The following is a 23,222-nucleotide window of genomic DNA, read 5'->3' on the forward strand; positions in this document are numbered from 1 at the left end:
CAACAACAGTCACTGGTTAATGCAATCCGTTAACACACAGTTATGACATACTGTACAGTACCGGTGTGTTTAAAAGAAGTCTCTTATGCTCACCAAGGTTGTATTTATTTGATCAAAAATACTGTAGGACAGTATTATTTTATTGCACTGTAATATGATGATTTGGTGCTCAATTGATATCAATTATTATTAGTGCTCTATTAATAATGCAAATAATTAATTTTTTTGTTGCTTAATATTTGCGAAAATACTTGATCATATCAAGAATGATTTCTGAAGGATCATGTAACACTAACAACTGCAGTAATGATGCTGAAAATTCAGCTTTGCATCACAGGAATTAATTATATATTTAAAATATATGGTTGCACTTTATTTTAAGGTGTCTTTGTTACACAGTAATTATACATTTAAGCACTGAGTAAAATTAAGTAACTACATTAGGTCAGGATTAGGGTTTAGTTTAGGGTTGGTTGCATGTAATTATACATAATTTACTGTTATTACTATAGTAACTGCATGTAACATATGTAACAATGACACTGTAAAAAATAAAGTGTTACCACATCTATTAACATAGAAAAAGCTTATTTTAAAAGGTAATAATATTTCACAGAATTACTGTTTTTACTGCATCTCTAATCCAATAAATGCAGCCATGGTGAGCATAAGAGACCATTTTATTAGTTTATTTTTTAATAAATGTGTCTATAAAGTTTTAGTTATTTTAGTACTTCAACTTAAACTTGGCAAATAGATGAAATATAAGTTTAATGTTTTTGTTTTTATATTTATTTAATGTAATGAAAATGTTTTCATTATGGTATTAGTTTTATTTAATGATAATAACCCTGGTTATTGTTAACTAAAACTATAAAAAATAGTTTTTGTTAACTGAAATATTAGACACCATTAGATATCACATGAAATCAGATATCAGTTCAAATATAGAAATCCGATGAACAAAAATGTTGCCTTGGCAACTAACTTAAACAAGTACTAAAATTACTAAAACTGAAAAAAACTAAAAACTTTTTAATTAAAGCTAAATAAAAAACTAATTAATTAAATGACAAAAGCACATGCAATTATTAAAACCTAAACTAAAACTGAAAATATAAAAAGTAAAGTAAATTAAAAAAATTGACAAATACTATAAAATTATACTAAATAACACTGCCTGGGATACTCTTTTAATGGCAGCTCAATGCTCTGGTTCTGGTGAGCCACAGAACTGTTCAAGGTTGTGTCACTTCCTTTACATCTAGCACATTCACACTTGGTTAGAGTCAAAAGAGTCTCATGAGCTTGTGAAGTTCGGGCAGAAGCGCTTGACGAGCCGAAGAACAGTTGTGGAAGGAAGTGACCTAAGCACCAAAGAACGGTCACACTTGCGGCTCACTGCTCGTGTTCATGCGTCTGAACTGCTGAACTAATCCATTTCTGTTCTAGAACAACCTGTCCTGACATTTTGGTCTGCGGTGTGTCTTACTTCAAAGGAACAAAGAGAGAAAAAGAGAAGAGGTTGTTACCGCTTGTGTGAGGGCGAGATGCCCGGTGGACATCGCTTCATGCTGAACATGTACACTGCAGCCTCGGCCGTAGAGAACAGACGACAGAAACAGAGGAACGCACAAACCACCACAGCCGACGCTGCCCGTCCATCCTGCATACAAAAACACACAACACAATATGAAGATGACACTAGTGCAACTCATGCTTTTATTCAGACTAGTAGCATAATCAGAATTAAAAAAGTCACAAGTAACAACGTCAATCAGAATGAATTGGCCAAATCCAAAAAAATGTAAGATTGAAAGGAGTGGTTTAAACCCTTCCGAATCCGATCGAGAGGACATGAACACTTGATCGGGTTGAAAACCGAAACTGGAAAGCACTGCGCATGTAAAATGACGTAGAAATGCCGTAATGCTGTATGACACACTGAAGTTGTTGAATGAAGTGTTATAAATGACTGTCGTGTCACTCATCGTCTGTGAAGTGGAGCGGGACAACGTCCCACCAGTCCTTGTTTCGGGCGTTTTTACTGCTTGATAAATAATAAGCAGCACGGCACAACGGTTCATGTGCTCGAGTCTCCTAATTAGGACCCGAAATAGATAAATATTAAGGCTGCTCTTTTCAAAACAAAGAAAAGAAGCAATGTAGGAGAATGGTTAGTATGCACAAACAGCGGGAAAGTCTGTATATTCGTGCAGTGTGTGCATGTCACAAAAAAAAACAACTCAGATTTGAAGCTTGTGACAAATAAACGCACACATCAACCCGATCACTTTATTTAGCGTTCATGTAAACACTACGTTCAGATTCATCAATTGGAATCAATTCATTCCGATTGAAACAAAAGGTGTCCATGTAAACGTAGCTAGTAATATTGGTGGAAAAGAGCCGTGTGTGTGTGTGTGTGTGTGTGTGTGTGTGTGTGTGTTCACCAGGCAATGTACGATGCAGATGTTCCTCTGGTCCTGTTTGAGCCATTGATGCATGTTCTTACATATACTGTACAAGTTCTTCAGAGTAGGAGCTCGTCTAGGTTGCCATCCACACTCTGATACCTGCACACACACAACACAATTATGAGCTATCAAGTACAGTACGGCACAGAAAAACAATTACAATATGTGTAGACAATAGAAAGACTAGACACCACATTTAAAAGTGAAGGGTTTCATTACCTTGCCAATAATATCACCAAAATAATTGAACAGCCAGCCACAAACTTATGCCATTGGTTGAATCAATGTTGCTTCTATCTAGCCTAGTTTTCATATTTATCAAATTAAGTATGGCATTAACTCTGGATTTATTTAGTTATTTTTGTATTATATTTATTCACTATTATAGTATTTATTGACATTTAAAAAAATAATAATTCATATTATTTTTATTTTCCTATTTTAGTTTTCCTTTTAATATTTTGGGCGTTTGTCATTTTCATGAGTTTTTTTTAAATGTATTTCTATTTAGCTTATTCCAGTTTTAGTAATACTTCAACTTAAAGGTAAGGTAGGCAATTTCAGAGCGGCTAGCAATAGCAAGCTAGCTTTGAAAGCATAGATCCCAACAACAACATTTAAAAGTTTTTATTTAAAGGTCCCGTTCTTCGTGATCCCATGTTTCAAACTTTAGTTCGTGTGTAATGTTGCTGTTAGAGTATAAATAATATCTGTAAAATTATAAAGCTCAAAGTTCAATGCCAAGCGAGATATTTTATTTAACAGAAGTCGCCTACATCGAACGGCCCGTTTGGACTACATCCCTCTACTTCCTTCTTTAATGACGTCAGTAGAACAGTTTTTTGACTAACCTCCGCCCACAGGAATGCTCCCTCAACTCTACCGAAATTCGTTTATGTACTTGCGCACTTCTTATAACTTACTGTTACTTCTTATAACCTTTACTGAGAGTTTCTGATATTATCATCATTCCGTGAGATGAAATTGTCCTGAGAGACTGAGCGCGAGCTCATGAAGCTCCGCCCCCCAAAAATGACAATTTAACCCTCAGATGGTCCTCGGTCACTTCTGACCGAATAATTTTCTGTTTTGAATTTTTTTTAAAAATCACAGCTTCATCGGAAGGTTATGATACTTGGTGACTTTTATGGCATTAGGTATGTGAATACAAAAAAAAATTGAGGCCATGATCCGAGCATGCTAAGTGGTCGTAAAAAAAATAGTCACACTCATGGTCTTCGGTCAAAAATGACCGACCCATAGGAAATGAATGGGAAATTTACAAAAACACAAAAATTCTCTGAATTTCTTTTTCAATATTCTCTGAATTTTTTTCAATATTCTCTGAATTTTTGTCTGTACAATCTACAAATCGGCCACGATTCTAAAAAAAAGTACACCGCAGTAAAGGGGTGACACTCTACAACATCAAGAGTGCAAAAAATTCACACACACACACCCACACACACAAACACACTTTTATACACATACACGCCAATAAATTCAGATTACAAAAAATCTGTTTTGAATTTTTAAAAATCACAGCTTCATTGGAATGTTACGAAACTTTTCTGGCATTAGGTATGTGAACACAAAAAAAAATTGAGTTCATGATCCGAGCATGCTAAGTGGTCGTAAAAAAATTAGTCACGATTTTGGTCTTCGGTCAAAAATGACCCCCATAGGAAATGAATGGGAAATTGACAAAAACACAAAACTTCGCTACAAATCGGCCACAATGCAGAAAAAAAGTGCTCAGCAATGAAGGGGTGAAACTCTAAAACATCAAGAGTGAAAAACATAACATAATTAATAATTATAGTTATATATATATATAATTAATATAATAATTATTAAAATTATTAAAATAATAATTAATAAAATGTTATAAACCTTGGCAAAAAGTATTATTTGAGAAATTCTAAAAAAATACATTCAATCCACATCTTAAAAGTAAGTAATTTGGTCCAAAGACAACTAGAATTCACAAGCATCTCCATTTAGAGCTATACAGGCATCTAGTGGTAAACCCATGCAATAACATGATTTATTTAATTTTATGTTTAATAAATTGATTTATTTTTTATTTAATTTTTTTTCTGAAAGCCTAGTCTCTATTTTAACCGAAAATACTGCATAGAAAAATAAATAAATAATAATAATAAAAAATAAAAAAAATAAACATTATTTTCAACGGCAAAAAATGGACTATAAATATTGCATAAATATTAATAAGTTCAATCAAATTGTCTCAAAATACTAAATTAAAAAGAATAAATATTATAGAACAAAAATAAATTGCATTGGTTTTTACTGGGATGGAGGAAGTTTCATTTTTAGGTGTCCGGTCACTTCTGACCGGGAAGGCCCTGAGTGTGACTGCTAAACGAAGACCATCTGAGACATGCTGTAAAAAATGATCTGTTGGGTATTTTGAGCTGAAACTTCACATACACACTCTGGGGACATCAGAGACTTATTTTACATCTTGTGAAAAGGGGCATAATACGGGACCTTTAAGTTTTTGAAATGCAAGTTTTTTATCTAATTTTTATATTTTACTTCAGCTCATTTCAATTAAATAAAATTATTTTTAATAGCTTTAGTTTTATTTACAACACTGGTTTCATGATATTTGGAAAGACATCAATTTAGGTCACTGTAATCTGTTAATCATTTGTATTTGAGGAAAAGCTAAATGCTTTGCTATCGTCTCTCACCCTGTTGTGAAACCTGGCCGGTCTATAGGAGCGTTTGGAGAGGTTGTAAACTGCATAATGACCCGCATGTCGAGAATCCAGGAATAGACGCACATCCTCAATGTTATTCTTAATGGCGGATTCAACTCCTTCAGCTGGGAAAGACATGACTGCAAAAACACACAAAGAGACAAGAAATTAAATATACACCATTAGGGTTAAGACGTCCAACATGAATCTAAAGTCCTATTGCACGGGTGAGTGTACCTGCTATTCTGGAGGTGATGTAGGACAGGTCCAGGTCTCCCTTAGCATAACTGAGACAGGATAGGACACATGTGTGAACACAACAGCAAAGCAAGAAGAACATCTAGATTACAGGCAGAAAAACTGTCAAGAGGAATATGAGTAACGGCTTGTATCAAAACTCAAGAGTCATCAAACTTTACGACACTTTCGAAGAAATATGGGACAAAAAAAAACAAAACAAAGACAACAGTTAAAGGGATAGTTCACCCAAAAAAGAAAAACTAACTTACATTGAGTCTGTTACACTACCGCTCCAAATTTGGGGTCAGTAAGATTTTTTTTTTTTTTTTTTTGGGAAAGAAATTAATACTTTTATTCAGCAAGGATGCAAGACAGTAGACATTTACAAAAGATTTCTATTTAAAATGAATGCTGTTCTTTCTAACTTTCTATCCATCAAATAACTCCTGAAAAAAAAAAAAAGACATATTAAGCACTAAGCAGTATAACTGTTTTCAACACTGATAATAAAAAGAAATGTATCATCATGTGATGCTGAAGACTGGAGTAATGATGCTGAAAATTCAGCTTTGATCACAGGAATAAATTACATTTAAAATATATTAAAAAAGTTTTTTAAAAAATTTAAATAATATTTAATAATCCTACTGTTTTTACGATCAAGTAAAAGTAGACTTTGTGAGAATAAAACACTTCTTTCACAAACATTAAAAAAATATTACCAACCCCACACTTTTTAAAGGTACTGTATATGCACCAGAGAAACAAGAATCTTTAAAATTTTGTGTTTGAACTTCAGTTTTTGCGGTAGCTCTGTATATTTCTGACATCGCTGTCGAAGAGGATTTACTTATTGTAGAGTTAACGGAAGTTATCATGAGCATTGTAATGTTTAAGTGGATGTCATATCAAATGTCAGTAGACCAGGAAGATATTAAAATGAGCGGTTCATTCATAAATCCATAAGATCTTACCGTCATGCTGTGGAAATACAAACCGGAAGACGCAACACAAAAAGCGCAGCACTGAAAAGGGGCGGGGCTACATAAGGTCTATGTTTATATATAAATATAGAACAATTTGATTATAGTATGGAATGAAGTGAACTATTCCTTTAATGTCATTTCAACGTAGCATTCATACATATGTATTTAGTAGGCAAGCTGTTCAAACTTTTAAGAAGCTATTGCTGATGGGAGGAGACTGTGGTTATGAACAAACAGCATACAAAGCCATGAGATGAAGATGGAGAGAAGTTCACACAACATCTCTACACATACACACGTGTAACGCTAAACACAGACACACAGGCGCTGTCCCATAGTTACCTGGAGCTGAAAGGGGTTGGTGATTTGAGACCGAGAAATGTGATTCAGGAACAAAATGAACAAAACAAGACAATGAACAAAACAAGGAAATTAAAGCAAATTGGGCAAACTGAGGAGAAAATAAACACGACAGACTTGTGGGGATGATAGGGGGATAATTATTAAACATGATCAATAAATGCAAACGGATTATGGAGGGGAATTTATGATCTGGTAGATCAGCGTGTGTCATAAACAAAACCCTGATTGAGTTTACAAAGAGATTAACATCCAGTCACTACAATTAGACAGATCAAATTTACCTTCTGATGATCAAATCAACATGAACTCAGAAATGACCTATTTACTTTTATGAATGTCCTTCGTTTTATCAAGTATGAAGAACATATTCTACAGAAGAACATACAAAAGCAGCGCTCCGGAAAAAATGTATACGAATCAATTATTCATAAAATCTGATATCATGCATCACACGTTCATTGTAGAGGAATAATTCTGCAGCACGCATTCAGATGAGGTAATATCTGATGAAACCACAAACAACATTTTAAAATGTCTTTTTGCTCTTCATTTTTTTTTTTTTCGTTGACTAAAATTACAACTATATTAACGTTTTCGTTAACTGAATTAAAATATTAACATGAAAAACTATAAAGTTAGAAATGGGAGGCTGGAACACACTAAAATCTTATCAGATTTTCAAAATGTGAGAGTCAAATGCGATTTTAGAGTAAACAAACATGCCAGATGACGGACAAGACAAAATGGCGATAACAGTGTTTGGACTGCTTTTTTAGAAAAAAGAATTTGCAGAAAAAAGAAAAAGGTTTGGATAAAGGCGTGGATGTTATTAAGCTTCCCTCAACTCGCTTTCTGATTAGTTATCGTTTCGTGGAAACTTCTACAGAGTGTGTGTGCGTTTGTCCAAGGCAGATGTTAGATTTTTACGTTTTGAGATTGAGATCCTCTGACGTTTTTCCGAGCAGATTCAGTCACTCTTAACACACTTCACACACCACAGGAAAATCTGATTAGATAATCTGTAGAACTATCAAGATAAGCATGACTTTTCCTAGGATTGTCAGAGGGGGAGAATTGGGCCCAAAATCGGCCCGATTATCTTGTAGTGTGTGGGCGCCTTAACCGAAATAAGATTAGGTTGCAGTATTAAAATTACTAAACAAAAACTGAAATAAAAACCAATTAAAGCTAAATAGAAATGTATATATAAAACTAAAATAATAAAAATGACAAAAGATTGCAAAGAAAATTGCTGAAAATATAAAAAATGCACAATATTAATTAACTACTATAGTATAAAGCTAAAGTAACACTGATTTGAGAAATACAAATGCATAAAGTGCAATGTTTGGGTAAAATACTCAACTTTTAATATTATACTTTTTAATTTTTTTTTTCTTTGGGAAATTAAGCAAAATATATTTATAACTAACATTAACTCTAATTATAACATTACTCTTGCTTCATCCTCTGTCTTGAATGTTTTGTTTTTTCCATCACAATGCATTCGGTCTGTGAATGATGCATTCGGAAGTGCAGAATTTGTCAAAATGAATCTTATTGATTCATGAAATGAATCCTAATTATTCTGCCTACCTTTTTAAATAGCTTTCATGTCAGGACCGCATGTTTTTGAAGCCTTAAAGGGACTATGTGTAGCTTTTTAGGTATTTTATTATCTAAAATCAATATTTTTATTAATAAATATGCCCTCAATGGTGTACAAATACCTATGCCAATGATCAGACTAATCCTCGTAAACGAAGAATTTATTATCTTTATATACATGGGACGGGTAGGTCCACGGAGGCTTCCATGTAGTTCCGCCATCTTGAAAAACTATAATAGCCGAGAGGGACAAAAAGTACTAGGTCAACGCGTTTCCACAACGCGTTTTCGTTCAGAACCAGCATCACGTGACTGAAGCCAGCAGAAGCGGAGGAGCAGAGCAGAGAGAGGCGCTTGTCACTGCCGCGGCAAGTTTAAAAGGCTGCACTGTACGGTTATTTATACACCGTTCATTCATACATATGCTGAGTCACAGGATAAGGAGTCCTCGTCGTCGAAAAAGTCCAAAATAGACCGTAAAAGGAAACGTGACCGGAGATTACAAAAACAAGGGTTAATGTCGGGATAGCTAATGCAGAGAAAGCTTTCAAAAGAGACGCTGAAGTTGCCTGCTTTCTTCTCGACAGGTAAGTCAATGTTACAGTCTTAATTACAAGCTTTTTTTTTCATTGCTTTGTTGTGAACTTTATTATATAGGCAGACAGTAGAACATTTATAGTTAAAAGTTAAACAGGCTCTTTGATGAATAGCAGCTATTGAGTACAGTAACGTTAGAGAAGGCTCTGATGATGATGATGATGATATCTAACAATGCACGTACTTCAAAAAATATAACGAGTAAAGAAGGCATTACTACTAATTACCATAGTTAATGTTTTTCACAGTCAGTAATTCATACTGTAAGATTCTTTTTTTCGTTGTTTCAAGTTTCAGTTTGTTTTAAATAACAAACCTGTTCACCCGAAGAAAAACTCAAAGTGCTATTATAAGACATCCTGTCATAGCTTTTTGGTATAAAAAGGCTACCGTAGATGCAACGCGCATTTGAAAAAGTGAGGCGCTGAAGAGCATTATTCTTTCGAATGCAAAATACAATTTCACCACTAGATGGGAGAAATTCCTACACACAGTCCCTTTAAAATGCTACAGCTCATGAAAAAGAGCCTCTGAATTAATACCAAGAATAGAGCACAGACTTCAGAAAACACGCTCAGAGTCAGCAGTGGGTGGCATTGCTTGAGAGCTAGATTAGGCGATATCAGATTAACCACCAGCAGATTACTAGAACTCTCTCGTACACCACTACGACCTCTTCCTTCATTCGGCTGAATCTGTCAATGGCTCAGCATCATAGCGAAACCAAGGCAAGCCAAAACATACTCAAGCAAAGCGCTTGTTAATGTGCGACAGCCGCAGGGGTGTTTTCCTGCAGTGTGAATGAGTCGCTCACCTGGCTACTGACTGGATGACTTTGGATGAAGTGTCTTTGATGTTGGTGAGGAATCTTTCAGTTCCTCCTTTCAGAATATCCAGGAAGCCTCCACCCATGGCCGGGTCGTTCTCATACACACCTGGAGATTCAAACACGCACATAATTGCAGGCCAACGTTTGTCAAAAGTGATTTTACAGAAGAATAGTTTTGCTTAATATATTTGACATATGCACACAAGAAACGCCTCAATGCAATGACTCGCATCATCTCATAACACGTCTCAAAGAACAGTTCTTTAAAACTCAAATGATCAGATCTTAGACGGTTAGATCACCCAAAAATGAAAATTCTGTCAATCATTTCTCACCCTCATGTCGTTCCAAACCAAGTTAGACTTTCGTTCATCTTCGGAACACAAATGAAGATCTTTTTGATGAAATCAGAGTGATTTCTGTCTCTCCATTGACAGCTACGCAACTACCACTTTGACGCTTCAAAAAGTTCATAAAGAGATTGTAAAACTAATCCATATGAATCCATATAAACATTGATCAGCGAACACAAACAGAAGCTCAACCTACTTGATGCACAGGAATAAACCTCTTGCTGAAGCTCAGACGTGCTGCGTAACACAAGAATGAACCTTATTGGTTCTTACAGAAGCTCAAATGTGCTGTGTAACCAGAGAATGAACCTCATTGGTTCTCACATCAAGTGAACATGCTTGAGCTTCCGTTTACCACAATTGATGTGTGCTTTAATTAATATTTGTATGTGAATAAAAGTCTAAATTAAATCTGTTCATCATATAGAGCGATCGAGTCTCCTCAGAAAATTTGGACTAAATCGCTCAATTCATATGGATTAGTTTTACGATCTCTTTATGAACTTTTTGAAGCGTCAAAGTGGTAGTTGCGTAGCTGTCAGTGGAGAGACAGAAATCTCTCAAATTTCATTAAAAAGATCTTCATTTGTTTTGCAAAGATGAACGAAAGTCTTACAGGGTTTGGAACGACATGAGGATGAGAAAATGACAACAGAATTAAATTTTTTTTTAACTATCCCTATAAGGGGTTAGATTGAGGTTCATGAAGTTTTGAAAACTATGTAGCTTCGTTTGGGCATCTGATGGTCTCTTCCAGTCCGAGTAGACTGCCTTTAACCAGAACAAGCTGCAAAGTTGAACAGATTTGCTATATGTAACATGACCATCATCTTAGCATTTTGAACCTAACATTCAGTAACATGATAAAACCCATTCACATCAAATGCCTATTCAGTATTCACACACCTTTGTAATGAAATGCAAAACCAAATAACAAACCAAAAAATAATGAACCAACTAACTAATTAGCCAACAACTAACAAGATTAACTGGTAACACTTTACAAATAGGTCTTATTTGTTAACATGAACTAACATAATTTATTAATCTTAGTTAATTTCAACAGTTACTAAAAAAAACCTTTTTTAATGTTGTATATGTTCAAGCTAACTAACATGAAAATGCATTGAACAAATAAGCTTCAGGTATAATTGCTAACACTTCACAAATAAGGTCTAATTTGATAACATTAGTTAACATGAACAAACAGCGTAATAATCAAATTAATTAATGTTAATTTCAACAATAAATAAAATGAACATACAATGAACAATTGTATTTTTAACAAACAAAAACGTTAGTATGCAAAGATAAAGAATAAAAGTAAGTGAGTTTTTGTGGTGCAACAAATCTTGCTTAACATTACAAGTGGACAAGGAAATGCTACAAAAGTGTGAATATAACCCTTTTAATGGACTGAAATCGAGACAGGATCATGTGTGCGGTTGCATGAGTAGTATTATCACTTTCTGACTGTGTTCATTTTTAGAAAATCAGAGTAAACTCAGCAGATGGTGACTAGAGGTCAATCCTCTTACAGCATGGAGAGAGAAACCATCCCTTGGGGTAAATATGGGGGCAGGGGTGTGTACGAGGCATTATCTGTTTGTGTACAGTATTATGGCAGCATGATGGTAAGTGGAGGGTTACACTTATGTTGGCTGAAATACAATGTCTAGCTACATTTTAAAAATTAAGTTTAAAATGTACTGATGCATCCATCCACTGCTGTTCAAGATACTTGTTAAACTAGCAGCATTCTGAAGGATGAAACACGTCTCAGATCCCTATTAAGTCTAGTGGTGTGTGTGTGAGCAGGTATGAGCGAGGGTGTGTGTGCGTGTGTGTGAATTTCTGTCAGGTGAAAATTTACGCCGATGAACTTAAAGCCGTCATGAAGAGCTCATTCAAACTGTGTGAGGTTTTAACAAAAGTATAATGACATGACTGATGCCGCTGTATCCTGTAGAAGCCTCAATAACCTTTGATATGAATCTCTCACAAACAAAGTGCTTCTTATTACCACAAAAGCTGCTGCGTCTAAAGCCAGAAATCAGTGTTTACACAACTCAGCCAGTTCCTGAAAACATTAATGTGTGGCATTAAGAGCTTTTTAGCAGTTTAACAGAGTGTGCAATTTAAAATACAGCTGAGCCGGATATTACTGGTCTATATTATTATACACTGCATGTTATAATTAGTAGAGGTTAATAGTTTTACTCTACAATATTTCACAGAAGAGTTTATGTACTAACTAAATCAAACCAAGACACAATAACACACAAAATAACTAATCAAACAACCAACAAGATTAACTAAAGAAACAACCAAAAACAACTAAACTAACTACCATTAACAAACCAAAAATTAACTAAAAAGTCATATAACTTGTAACTACAAAAATAACAAGAAAAAAACAAACCAAAAGAAAAAAAATCTAACCAACCAACTAATAATTAACAAGAATAACAATTAATAAAAAAATTAAATAACAAACAAAACAAAAAACAAGTAACAATAAGAAAACTAAACTAAAATATATATAAAATATATAAATAAAATAACGAACTAACCAACATGACTAACAAAACAATCAAAAATAACTAAATAACTAACAAAAATTAATAACCAAACAGTAACTATGTGTTTCATAAAAAAAGAACAACAAACAATCAATTTAGTTTATATTTGTTAGATAAATTTGTTATTGTTATTATTAGTTACTATTGTTTAATTGGTTAGTTATTCTTTAGTTTATTAATGTTTGTTTGTTAAACATTAATAACCTAAAGAATAACTAACCAATTAAACAATAGTAACTAATAAAAATAACTAACAAATATAAACAAAAAACAACAACAATAAACGATAACTCAAACAATCGTTTAAAAAAATGAAAACTAAACTAAAAACAACAAACACGAATAAAAAAATAAATGACCAATCAACAAGACTAAAGAAACAACAAACCAAACAATAACGAAAAAGTTAGTTAGTAAAAAAAAAAAAACTCAAACATTAATAAATAAACCCCCAAAAAACTAACCAATTAAACAATAACTAACAAATATTAAGAAAAAAAATGAACATTGATTAAAATAATTAATAATCTTAAAAAATTATTTTAAACATAATTTCAAAAATGTATTTATTTTTAATTAAGCAAATAAACATTTATAACCCCCCCCCCAAATTTTTTTTTATTATTATTAATTAAAAAATAACCAACCAAAATAAATAATGAACTATATGCGTGTTAAAGAACTGAAAAGGTAAAACATCATCACAAAACAAAGAGAAACTTGCAAAATGTCATGCATGTAAACACAGGATGTCAGCGCATCAACAGATCCTGCAACAGGATAAGATTGAACAGCACAGTCTTCACCGCTGGGTGAAATCACTCCAGACAACAGATCACATCAATTACAAAGGAAGAATGACATTTGAATAAGACGGAAGCCACATATCTTGCCAAAAAAAAAAAAATGAGTTGAATGCAGAACTCACCAGCATTGTTTATGTTGTTGATCTGAGAAGGAAGCTGTGCACTGTTGTTCCCGAAACCTCCGTTCTGCTCCAGGAGCTGTAGGGATTCATAGCCATCATACACAGACTTCAGACAGTAATAAGAACCTAACAGACTCATCTGGACAACAGTCCGATGCACACACACATCAAGAGAAAAGCAGGAAACCAGACTCCAGAAAACTCGTGGATCTGAACGCTAGTCGATCGACCCGACTCGACTCGATCGCTGCAGGCTCTGTGTGTGTGTGTGTCTCTGGCTGTTGGTGGTAATCACTTTAATCCAGAGAGAAACCCCTTCTTAACCCAGATCAGATGCATCTAAAGCCGCCCTCTCCACTATGTGTGCACATAGGACCATTACACTGACTTCTGTATGCAAACACGCTGAATGGATGCTCTTAACCAGATCAAACACATGCATAATTAATTATTAATCCATGATTTGTTAGTCCAAATCGGACGTCTTTTTCGAACAAACATGGCTGGAACAGCCCAATCCTTTTCTTGTCCTCCCACTTGTTTACCAGTCCTGTTTCTGTCTTATGTAGTGAGATCAGCGGCCATTAGGTCAGAGATAAAAAGAGGGATGAGATGCTCCTTTGTCTCCAGGAGGTCATGAAGGGAGGAGAGGAAAGAAGGACAGAACTCAAAAGGAAGAGAGCGGCGGTGTCTCTAAATGGCCCTTCAGAGAGTTGCGATCAGTATGTGGGACTCTGCTCGTCTCTGCATGTGTGTGTGTGTGTGTGTGTATGTGAGAGAGAGAGAGAGAGTGTGAAAGAATGAGGGGTCTGTTTTAAATGAAGCACCCAAAGAGCCTCATTCAACCAACCACACCAGTCTGGTGATCAAACAGGAGCTCGCAAGGAGTTTACTAAAATTAAGATGAAGTGACAGAAGTGGCAGATCATAGTGGCTTTTTCAATGGCACGTGCGTGCTGATATATAGAGAGCCAAGAGGGTGATTTTTGATTTCACATATTACACATACTACTTGCAATAATTGAATGATTGCTAATTATATTTTATATTTGAATTTGCACAGAATATGAATATATGTAATGTATTTAAATCTGTCATATGATGTGTATGGTTTATTATTAATATTATTTATTAATAACAATATCATATATATATATGGTATTACTCCAGGTGTGTGTCAGTTTGCAGTGTGTGTATGTTGTTCACTACTCAAAACTTGTGTGCACTAACTTGGATGGATTAAAAGCAGAGGATACATTTCGAGTATGGGTTATCAATTACCATACTTGGCCTTCACGTCACTTCACTTAAAAAAAAATGCTGTTATATCTTTACGACTGACATAAGACCAGCTTACATCTTGGGGCCTATATTACACCTGATCACTTCATGCGTTTTCTCTGATCGGATAGCCATCCAATCGTGAAAAGACCAGGTGTAAATGACGGATTTTAAAGCAACACCAAAGCATTTTTCCTCTTCGGTCCCCCTACAGGATGGAAGCGGAATTGTCCATTACCGCTGTCGTAAATAATTTAGCCTACCATCGCACACACGCTATTTGTTTATCCATTATCCATATTGTATGATTTTATGTAAGTATGATGTATTGCAACATCAGAAAAACTAAATAATGACATTGCTTGCAATTTTTTTGCTATCGTAACGCTTGCCATAAAGCAAGTCAAATTTGTAGTTTCTTATGTCTCATTCGAACTACAGATCCGCTACCCGATCTGGCAAACTTGCACAGTGCGAATATAGCCGATAGAGGGTCGCAAAGCGAACGCAGAAGTGCCGTTCACCCTGTTACGAGTTGATTTTGGAAACATTATTTTGAGGTACAAAAGAATCTTTGGTGTTGCTTTAATCCGACCACTCAAACCACTTCAGGAGGTGGTCTGAGACACATTCCAAGTGTAAATGCATCTGGTTGTTGTAACCACATATTTAAAATATTTACACATGTAAATATTTACTCCTCTCAAAATGTTACAAAAATAAACATGTGAGAGCATGTTATAGGCTGTATAACATGTTATAGCCAGATACGACAGATGAGTATCTCTTCAGCAAGCAGACGCACCAACTGCGGGAAATAAAAGGCACAATATGTAATTTTCGTCGCTTGTTCAAAACAAAGGCGTAGATTGATGATGCCGTGAGAGTGGAATCATGGGAGTTGTCATCTTTACCTCCACAGCCGATGGTAAGCAATCCGACGGACTCGGGCAGAAATCACGTTCATGGATGAGCTAATGTATGTAAGTTTTATTAACATTACTGTAGTAACAGGCTCTCTCTAATGAGAGAGACCCGCGCGAAACACCATTCTCTGTGCGTTACTCTGTGCATTCGGTGGCTGGTATGAGACACTTGTTGCACTTTGCAGTAAGCTAAATCGATATAGGATATCATATTAATAAAAACTGGATGACTTGTTGCTAAATGACATGCAATTCATTATGATGAAGGAAGCTCTCTCTGATTTTGCCATGCTAGCCACTTGACAAGATAGTGTTGTCTCTGAGGCATAAACATGTTACTCGTGGAAAATCAAGGAAACAAAGAGATTCAAACAATAAGACTAACAGTGTTGAGCTATATAACAATTAGTTTAGTTTCCTGTTGAAAAATTTATCCAAACAGTTGCTCACCTGTCTAATAAAGCATATAATATATTAAAGCATCTTTGGTGTTTCCATGGTTTCTACAAAAGTAAAACTGGAAATTGAGGGTAACGCAGATACGAAGTCATTGACAGGCGACACAAAGACACGCTCCTGGTTAAAACTGCTGATTTCTCTGGATTTAAACATTGCTGGAAACGTTTGGGATAATGTAAGTACACAAGTCAACAAAATACATAACATTGGGTTACACTTTATTTTAAGGTGTCATTGTTACAGTGTAATTATATATTTAAGTACTGAGTAATAATAATTAACTACATGTACTTACTTGGTTGAGGGTTAGTTGCATGTAATTATGCATACTTTACTGTTATTACTATGGTAAGTACATGTAACATACGTAACAAGGACACTGTAAAATAAAGTGTTACCTAACATTGTTCCAGTGATTTTTGGATATTTGAATCTAAAGATCTTACATATTGTGCCTTTAAGACACAGACGCTCAACACACAATCGTCTTCATTTAAAGTAGAGAGACTAAATGATCTTACCAGTGCTGATGCCGCTCTCTCTCCTATTGCGGTCTTTGATCTTGAAATGAGCTGATGATAAATAAAATACAGCTCATATCTGTTGCTTTCGTCGATGTGAACCCCGTTAAATTTGAATATAGCGCAGGTATTGAAGATCGTATTTATACTCGTTTGGCGGAGACACATTTATTTGGGCTACGTGTAGATAGAACCGTTTTAAGAAAATCAGAGCCGATCAGTAAAAAACGCATGAAGTGACCAGGTGTAAACAGGCCCTGATGTCATGATCTCAAAATGACTATTAATCAGTCTGACAGATTAATCAGTCTGGCTGATTAATTCATTATTCTTCCACTGTTCGGCACATTTTTTAATCATAATAACCTTGTCGCTTGGCAGATTAACAGAAGAGGTCATTCCATTATAAGACCCATTTTGGTTGCCCGTTATAAACTCTTGCATCACATATTTAGCAGCCTATGAATGACTAGTGAAGACTTGATCTAAGAGACCCTGAGAACACGCAGGTTGTACCTCAGTAATGGGAGATTTGGGGTTGACGTTCCTGGCTGCAGCGATCTCCTGCAGTTGGTTAACAAGCTCGCTGATCGACAGACGTTCCTCTGGGTTGATTTTCAACATAGATCCTGGAACAAACACACAAGGCTTTTTTCACACAACTGCATTCAGGAGCAAATTTACAGTATGAAGTAGGAGAGATTTTGGCAAGAGGGAATGTAGCTAAGCGCCTGCGGGACACTTACGGATGAGTTGATGAAAGACTGTGTACTTGATGTCATTTTGTGGAATGTTGTATTTGCCGTTTACTATCTGAAGTTTGGCTCCATCTTCAAATGGGTGCTGCTTAAAACAAAGCAGGTACAGGATGCAGCCCAGAGCCTATAGGGAACAAACCAAGACTCTTTAAAAACAACCAACAATAACTGCAGAGAGAAAAAGTGTGTGTTCTTGTTACACTGTGTCCTCCTAACCAGGTGCTATGACAAGTAATGCTAATGCGCCAAATCAAAACCTGGCAGTCAGAACTTATTTAACGTTTAAAATACATCTATGCGGAGAAACAAACAAAATGTACTTTTGCTGTGCGCCAATTGTTGAAACAAAAAATAATTGATTATCTGATGCCTTCTCGTCTCACACCTGGTTTTAAAAAGAAAGAAAAAAGTAATCTTTCATTAAAACTTTGCATCAACTTCCTTTGTCATTAAATCAACTTTCCTTTTCAGACTTCTTATTTTTCCAACAGGATTTCCCCCACCAAATTAGCACAGAAGATGTGGAAAAAGTCATATGGGTCTGCTCATAACTGTACTTACTCATAAACATAACTCACCCATATGTCTTGTTTCTCGTTTATTGGGTAGTTGGAATACAGGTCAATCATCTCTGGTGTTCTGTATGCTGGAGTCGTGTTTCTAGTGATCTGAGAGATAAACAGAGAATAAGAGAGAGAAATGATTTATAATTTAGTGGGCCTTCATGTTAAAAGATGTGCGTGTGTGGATTCAGAGAAATAATTTATGAGAAATAAACGGGCCTTGCTCAACAGTTTACACTATTGTGCAAAATTTTTATTTATTTATTTTTTACGTTTTTTTAATGTTTTTGAAAGAATTCTGTGAAATATTATTACAATAATTTTTTTTTTTTTTCTATATCAGTATATTTTAAAATGTAATTTATTCCTGTGATGGTAAAGCTGAATTTTCAACATTATTAGTCCAGTCTTCAGTGTCACATGATCCTTCAGAAATCATTCTAATATGATAATTTGCTGCTTACGAAACATTTATTATTATCATCAATGTTAAAACCAGTCATTTAATATTTTTGTGGAAACCGCATTAAATATTTATAGGATTCTTTGATGAATAAAAAGTCCAGCATTCATTTGAAAGCATCTTTTGAATAATTATAAATATATTTATTGCAAACAAATTAATGAATCCTTGTAGGATAAAAGTATTAAATTCTTATCTTCCACTACATAACAGACCGTCTATGTGCATCTACATACTAAACACGACAACACAACACTACAAGAAAAAAATAAAAACTTTGCTAGGTTGTAAAATGCTAAAATTGGTCCTTATTGGGTTCTTAAAAAAATGCACTTCCACTGAAGAAGCACAAACATACATTCACGTAAAGAGAAATGGCGGGCTTTGTGCATTGCGTGGGTTTCAATTTACTACCAATAACTGATTTAAGAGGAGCAGAAACCAAACAAACTAATTTAATCAACAAAAACAATTAAATCAGTGAAGGCTTCCACGGGAAATAGCCAGAGATTTTAATATAATCACTGCAAAATATTTCTCTCTGGCCACATAACAATGTAATAATTTCCACAATTATTGTGACAATCCATGAATCACAATCAAAACTATGGCAAAACGAACCAACCAGAGGACAACGATGTCATGATGATGTTAACCTGGTACTAATATTTGCTGGATGGGTGCTTGGAGAAGATATTTTGTTGTTGCATTTCTTACCTCATCTTCCACCATAGATCTCTTGTGAGCAGACCAACTGTAGTCTGGGTAATGTGCCACATTAGTGGCGCTGCCAAAGTCGCACAGCTTCATGGTGCCCTGGTGACTGATCAACAAATTCTCGATCTACAGAGAAGAAGAAATGTGTACTTGATCATTTAGAACAGGTCAAATGAGAATATACACATTGCTGTGCATATTTATTAAAGCAATAAGTCACCTAATGCCATGTATTACTGTGTTTTTACCACAATGAACTCTTATTTTTTATATATATATATATATATATATATATATATATATATATATATATATATATATATATATATATATAAAAAAAGGAAATTAAAATATGTTATTATTATAAATGTAAAAAAATTTTTTTGCAAAACATTTACAAGTCCTATTACATATAATCAAATAAATAAACACTTCTTTGATCATATCTTACGTTGAAGTTCTGTAAATAAATCATATTCAAGGATTTCGCCTGCAGCCTGTAAGAGGGAGGAGCCTCACCTTCAAGTCCCTGTGTATGATTGGTGGAGACTGTTTGTGCATGTGCTGCACGGCACGGCACGACTGGTAAAAGATCTTCAGCACTGTGTCACATGACATGGGCCCTTTCTGCTCCACCTTCTTCACAAAATCAACCAGCTGGCCTGCAGGAAACAGAGGGCGGAGGTCAACGTGAACACAGGAAACCGACGCCAGTGCCAGAAAGTCAGAAGGAGAGAGTGGAATGTGTTAAGTCAGACAAGAGTTTCCCTTTCTTTTATAAAAAACAAAGATATGAGTTTAAATGCACATCAGAGATCCATCCAGTAACGGAGACCAAACTGTGCTAAGGTGTGTTACAGGGCTGTCAAATTAATGCCATGATCTTCTTATATTAACATTTATGTATTTAACAGGCGCTTTACAAAAGCGACTTACAAAAGAGGAACAAAAGCAATGTGTCAAAGAGCCAACAATATTCGTAATTTACAATGCCAGGTTTATTAGACAACTAGAGAACTGGAGAAATGCAGAAAATAGTTTTATTTTTCAATTTCTTTAAAAAGTTATTTAAAAAAGATTTTTTAAATTTTGCAATTTTTATTTATATTATAAATATTTGTATATTTAAAATAAAAAAATTTAAGACAAAAAAAATGTCATTAGATACCTGCAAATAACAATAATAAAAAAAAAAAATTAGATTCATAAATGAATTTTCCATTAAGGTGTTTTTCTTGATGATTTTCAGTGTGTTTGCGATGATGTGCTCGTACCTCTACAGAGCTCTGTGAGGATGAGGAACTCGGCCTGGCCCGTGTCCGACTCTTCTTTACTGATGGACGCAGCGGAGCAGAACTGCACGACGTTGGGGTGACCAGACAGCTTTTTCTACATAGAACACACGGACATAGCTTTTACAAAGGTTTTAATTTACTGGGTAATGCTCCTTTTTCTTTTCTTTTCTTGCCAACTGGTGAAAGACAAATGCAAAGAGATGCTTTGGCCAGCAACATCTTCACCTAACTAGACATGAAAAAACTGGGTAACACTATTTTACAGTGTCCTTGTCACACGTTACATGTAATTACTGTAGTAGTAACTATAAATGATGCATAATTACACGCAACTAACCCTGAACCGAAACCGTAGTAAGTACATGTAGTTAATTATTATTACTCGGTTATTAAATGTATAATTACACTGTAATATGGACACCTTAAAATAAAGTGTAACCAAAAACTGTGCCTACTTAGGACATTGTGTAATAATGTAGTTAACTTGTTAAATGAACCCGTAAACGCATACATCGGGTCTTTATCGACCCAGGACGTTATTCACTACCCTCCTCCTCATTCGTTTTTTAAAAGTTGGACATCAACTTTCTTAGTATTCCTCAATCTATTCATCATAATACAGTACAACAAGAAAAAAATAAAATCATAAAAGAATGTCCATTTTCTAATTCATTTTTTGTAAAAAGTTTATAGGATCGCTAACGACCCAAGGTATGTAATAGTGTAAATATTTTTTTCTGCGCAACAATAATTGAATCTCTGTTGACTCAATAAGTCCAATTCACCTTTACTACTCAAGGTGGCAATTTTTGAAACACAATGATGACGTTATGTTTCACTCATAATTACTGCAGGCATAAAACAAAAGAATGGACAACTATCATGATCAAATCCAGCTCAGCGATTTAATCCAGAGCAAGTACTGTACCGCAAATATTAGCGTCACTGTCACTTGACTGTGGATCTGGTGAAGAAGCTGTCAAAGAACTGATTTTGAAGACGTTGAAAACAATAGTTTTAAGAATATGGTTGAGAGAATAGGAGCCAAATGCTGAATGCACTGGGGAAATGAGCTCTGACGATGACAGATGCGTCAACATTTTATAACAGATTGAACACTTCAAAGTAACAAAAGGTATTGAAATATGTTTTATTTGAGTCTTTTGTAGTCGTTTTAAAATATCAGAAGTTAGAGAGTCATCCGTGTTAGATACAGATCTGGTAGAATATTTATGCAGTTAAGGGATAAAAACGATCAATTATTACCATGAAGCAGACTTCCTGAATGATGGCTTTGTTCTTCTCCTCTTCATTGGAGAGAAGTCTCTGCACACAAACACACAAACAAATAAAAAGGTACTTTTTTTAAACCTGTTGACAAAAGGCAAAATTTCCCCCCCAAAAAAGTGTCAAAAATTCCCCAAATGCTTAAAATATCAGGGCAAATAAATGAGTCTAAAGTGAATTTCCACATTCATGTGTGTGTTATGTAACCTTTGATATACTATTTTATTCTAGGCCTATCTCGTGCATTATGGGTTTAAATACTTGAGATGAATGGATGATGTTTTATGAGTTCTTATATGGACATATTATTTCAGTATTATTTATATACTATTTTAGTATTTATTCACATTATGAATTAGATTTAAATAAAAAAATTTAACTTTGTTATTATTATTATTTGTAATTTTCTTAGATATATTTTTTATATTTTAATATAAATATTTAGCTTTAAATATTTTGAAAGTTTATTTTACTTTAAAAGTTGCCAAGAAAAAAAACTTTAACCGAAATCATAAATGTTAAGTTGAAGTCTAATATTTATTATAGTCTAAGTTTACAATAACAGCACTGTTTTATGATCGTATAAGGATGAAAACGCTAAAATAAAGATTTTTAAAAACTCTCCAAGGGGAGAAATATTGCTCTTTGAAGACTGTTATGTAGAGCACATTTAACTTCCTTAGCACATGCATGTATAATGGCAGTCAGTATTGATTATCTGAAACAATCTGAATGTTAACGTTTTGTGTGTGATGAGGTCATCATACCTTGAGCGCATAGTCCTTACTGCTGCCCAAATCCTGGGCTTCATACACAAACGCAAAGCCACCTATAAAGAGAGGGAACATTTTGCATCATTAGGTTTATTTTAGGTTCACCAATCTGAATGAGATTTTGGCAGATTCAGTTGTGCGCTGACTTGGCATTGTGGCACAGACAGGACATGAGACAGCTGATTTCCGAAAACACAGACTACTCTAGAATCAGTCTATTAAAAAGCACGTGAGAGTCAGTAATTGACACGCTATAAAATCCTCTGGAATACTGACTCATTCATTTACATACAACATTCACACAGAAAGAAACGTCTGGCTTCAGCAGTCATTATTCAACAGAGAGACACAGAATGATCTCATTACGACAGCAGCTTTGACACAACATTAATGAAACACTGATAGGATCGTTGTCTCTTTGCATAACGCAAGCAACCATTTTACACAACATTTCACCAAGAGTCAGAGCCGTGGAGAAAACACTATA

General features: G+C 34.7%; 2 protein-coding genes across 6 annotated transcripts in view; one reads left to right on the forward strand and one right to left on the reverse strand.

The window, feature by feature from the left end:
* The window catches only part of LOC311082737 (uncharacterized protein), a 212,721-nt gene that overhangs the window by 96,255 nt on the left and 93,244 nt on the right, over positions 1-23,222 (forward strand). The window lies entirely within an intron of this gene.
* gak (cyclin G associated kinase) overlaps positions 1-23,222 on the reverse strand; it is a 48,810-nt gene that overhangs the window by 21,237 nt on the left and 4,351 nt on the right. For all 5 annotated transcript variants that reach the window (XM_084113791.1, XM_084113790.1, XM_084113788.1 and 2 more), the window contains exons 2-15: positions 22,730-22,791; positions 21,942-22,001; positions 20,655-20,769; positions 19,900-20,042; positions 19,381-19,506; positions 18,216-18,305; positions 17,626-17,761; positions 17,396-17,508; positions 13,693-13,768; positions 9,815-9,935; positions 5,444-5,493; positions 5,198-5,346; positions 2,454-2,576; positions 1,533-1,666 (exon numbers count right to left, since the gene is read on the reverse strand). In XM_084113791.1, coding sequence (XP_083969917.1) covers positions 1,533-1,666; positions 2,454-2,576; positions 5,198-5,346; positions 5,444-5,493; positions 9,815-9,935; positions 13,693-13,768; positions 17,396-17,508; positions 17,626-17,761; positions 18,216-18,305; positions 19,381-19,506; positions 19,900-20,042; positions 20,655-20,769; positions 21,942-22,001; positions 22,730-22,791 — 1,498 coding nt within the window. The remainder of the gene's footprint in view (positions 1-1,532; positions 1,667-2,453; positions 2,577-5,197; positions 5,347-5,443; positions 5,494-9,814; positions 9,936-13,692; positions 13,769-17,395; positions 17,509-17,625; positions 17,762-18,215; positions 18,306-19,380; positions 19,507-19,899; positions 20,043-20,654; positions 20,770-21,941; positions 22,002-22,729; positions 22,792-23,222) is intronic.

Source organism: Abramis brama, assembly GCF_963993115.1.
Source record: "Abramis brama genome assembly, chromosome: 5".
Classification (NCBI taxonomy): Eukaryota; Metazoa; Chordata; class Actinopteri; order Cypriniformes; family Leuciscidae; genus Abramis; species Abramis brama.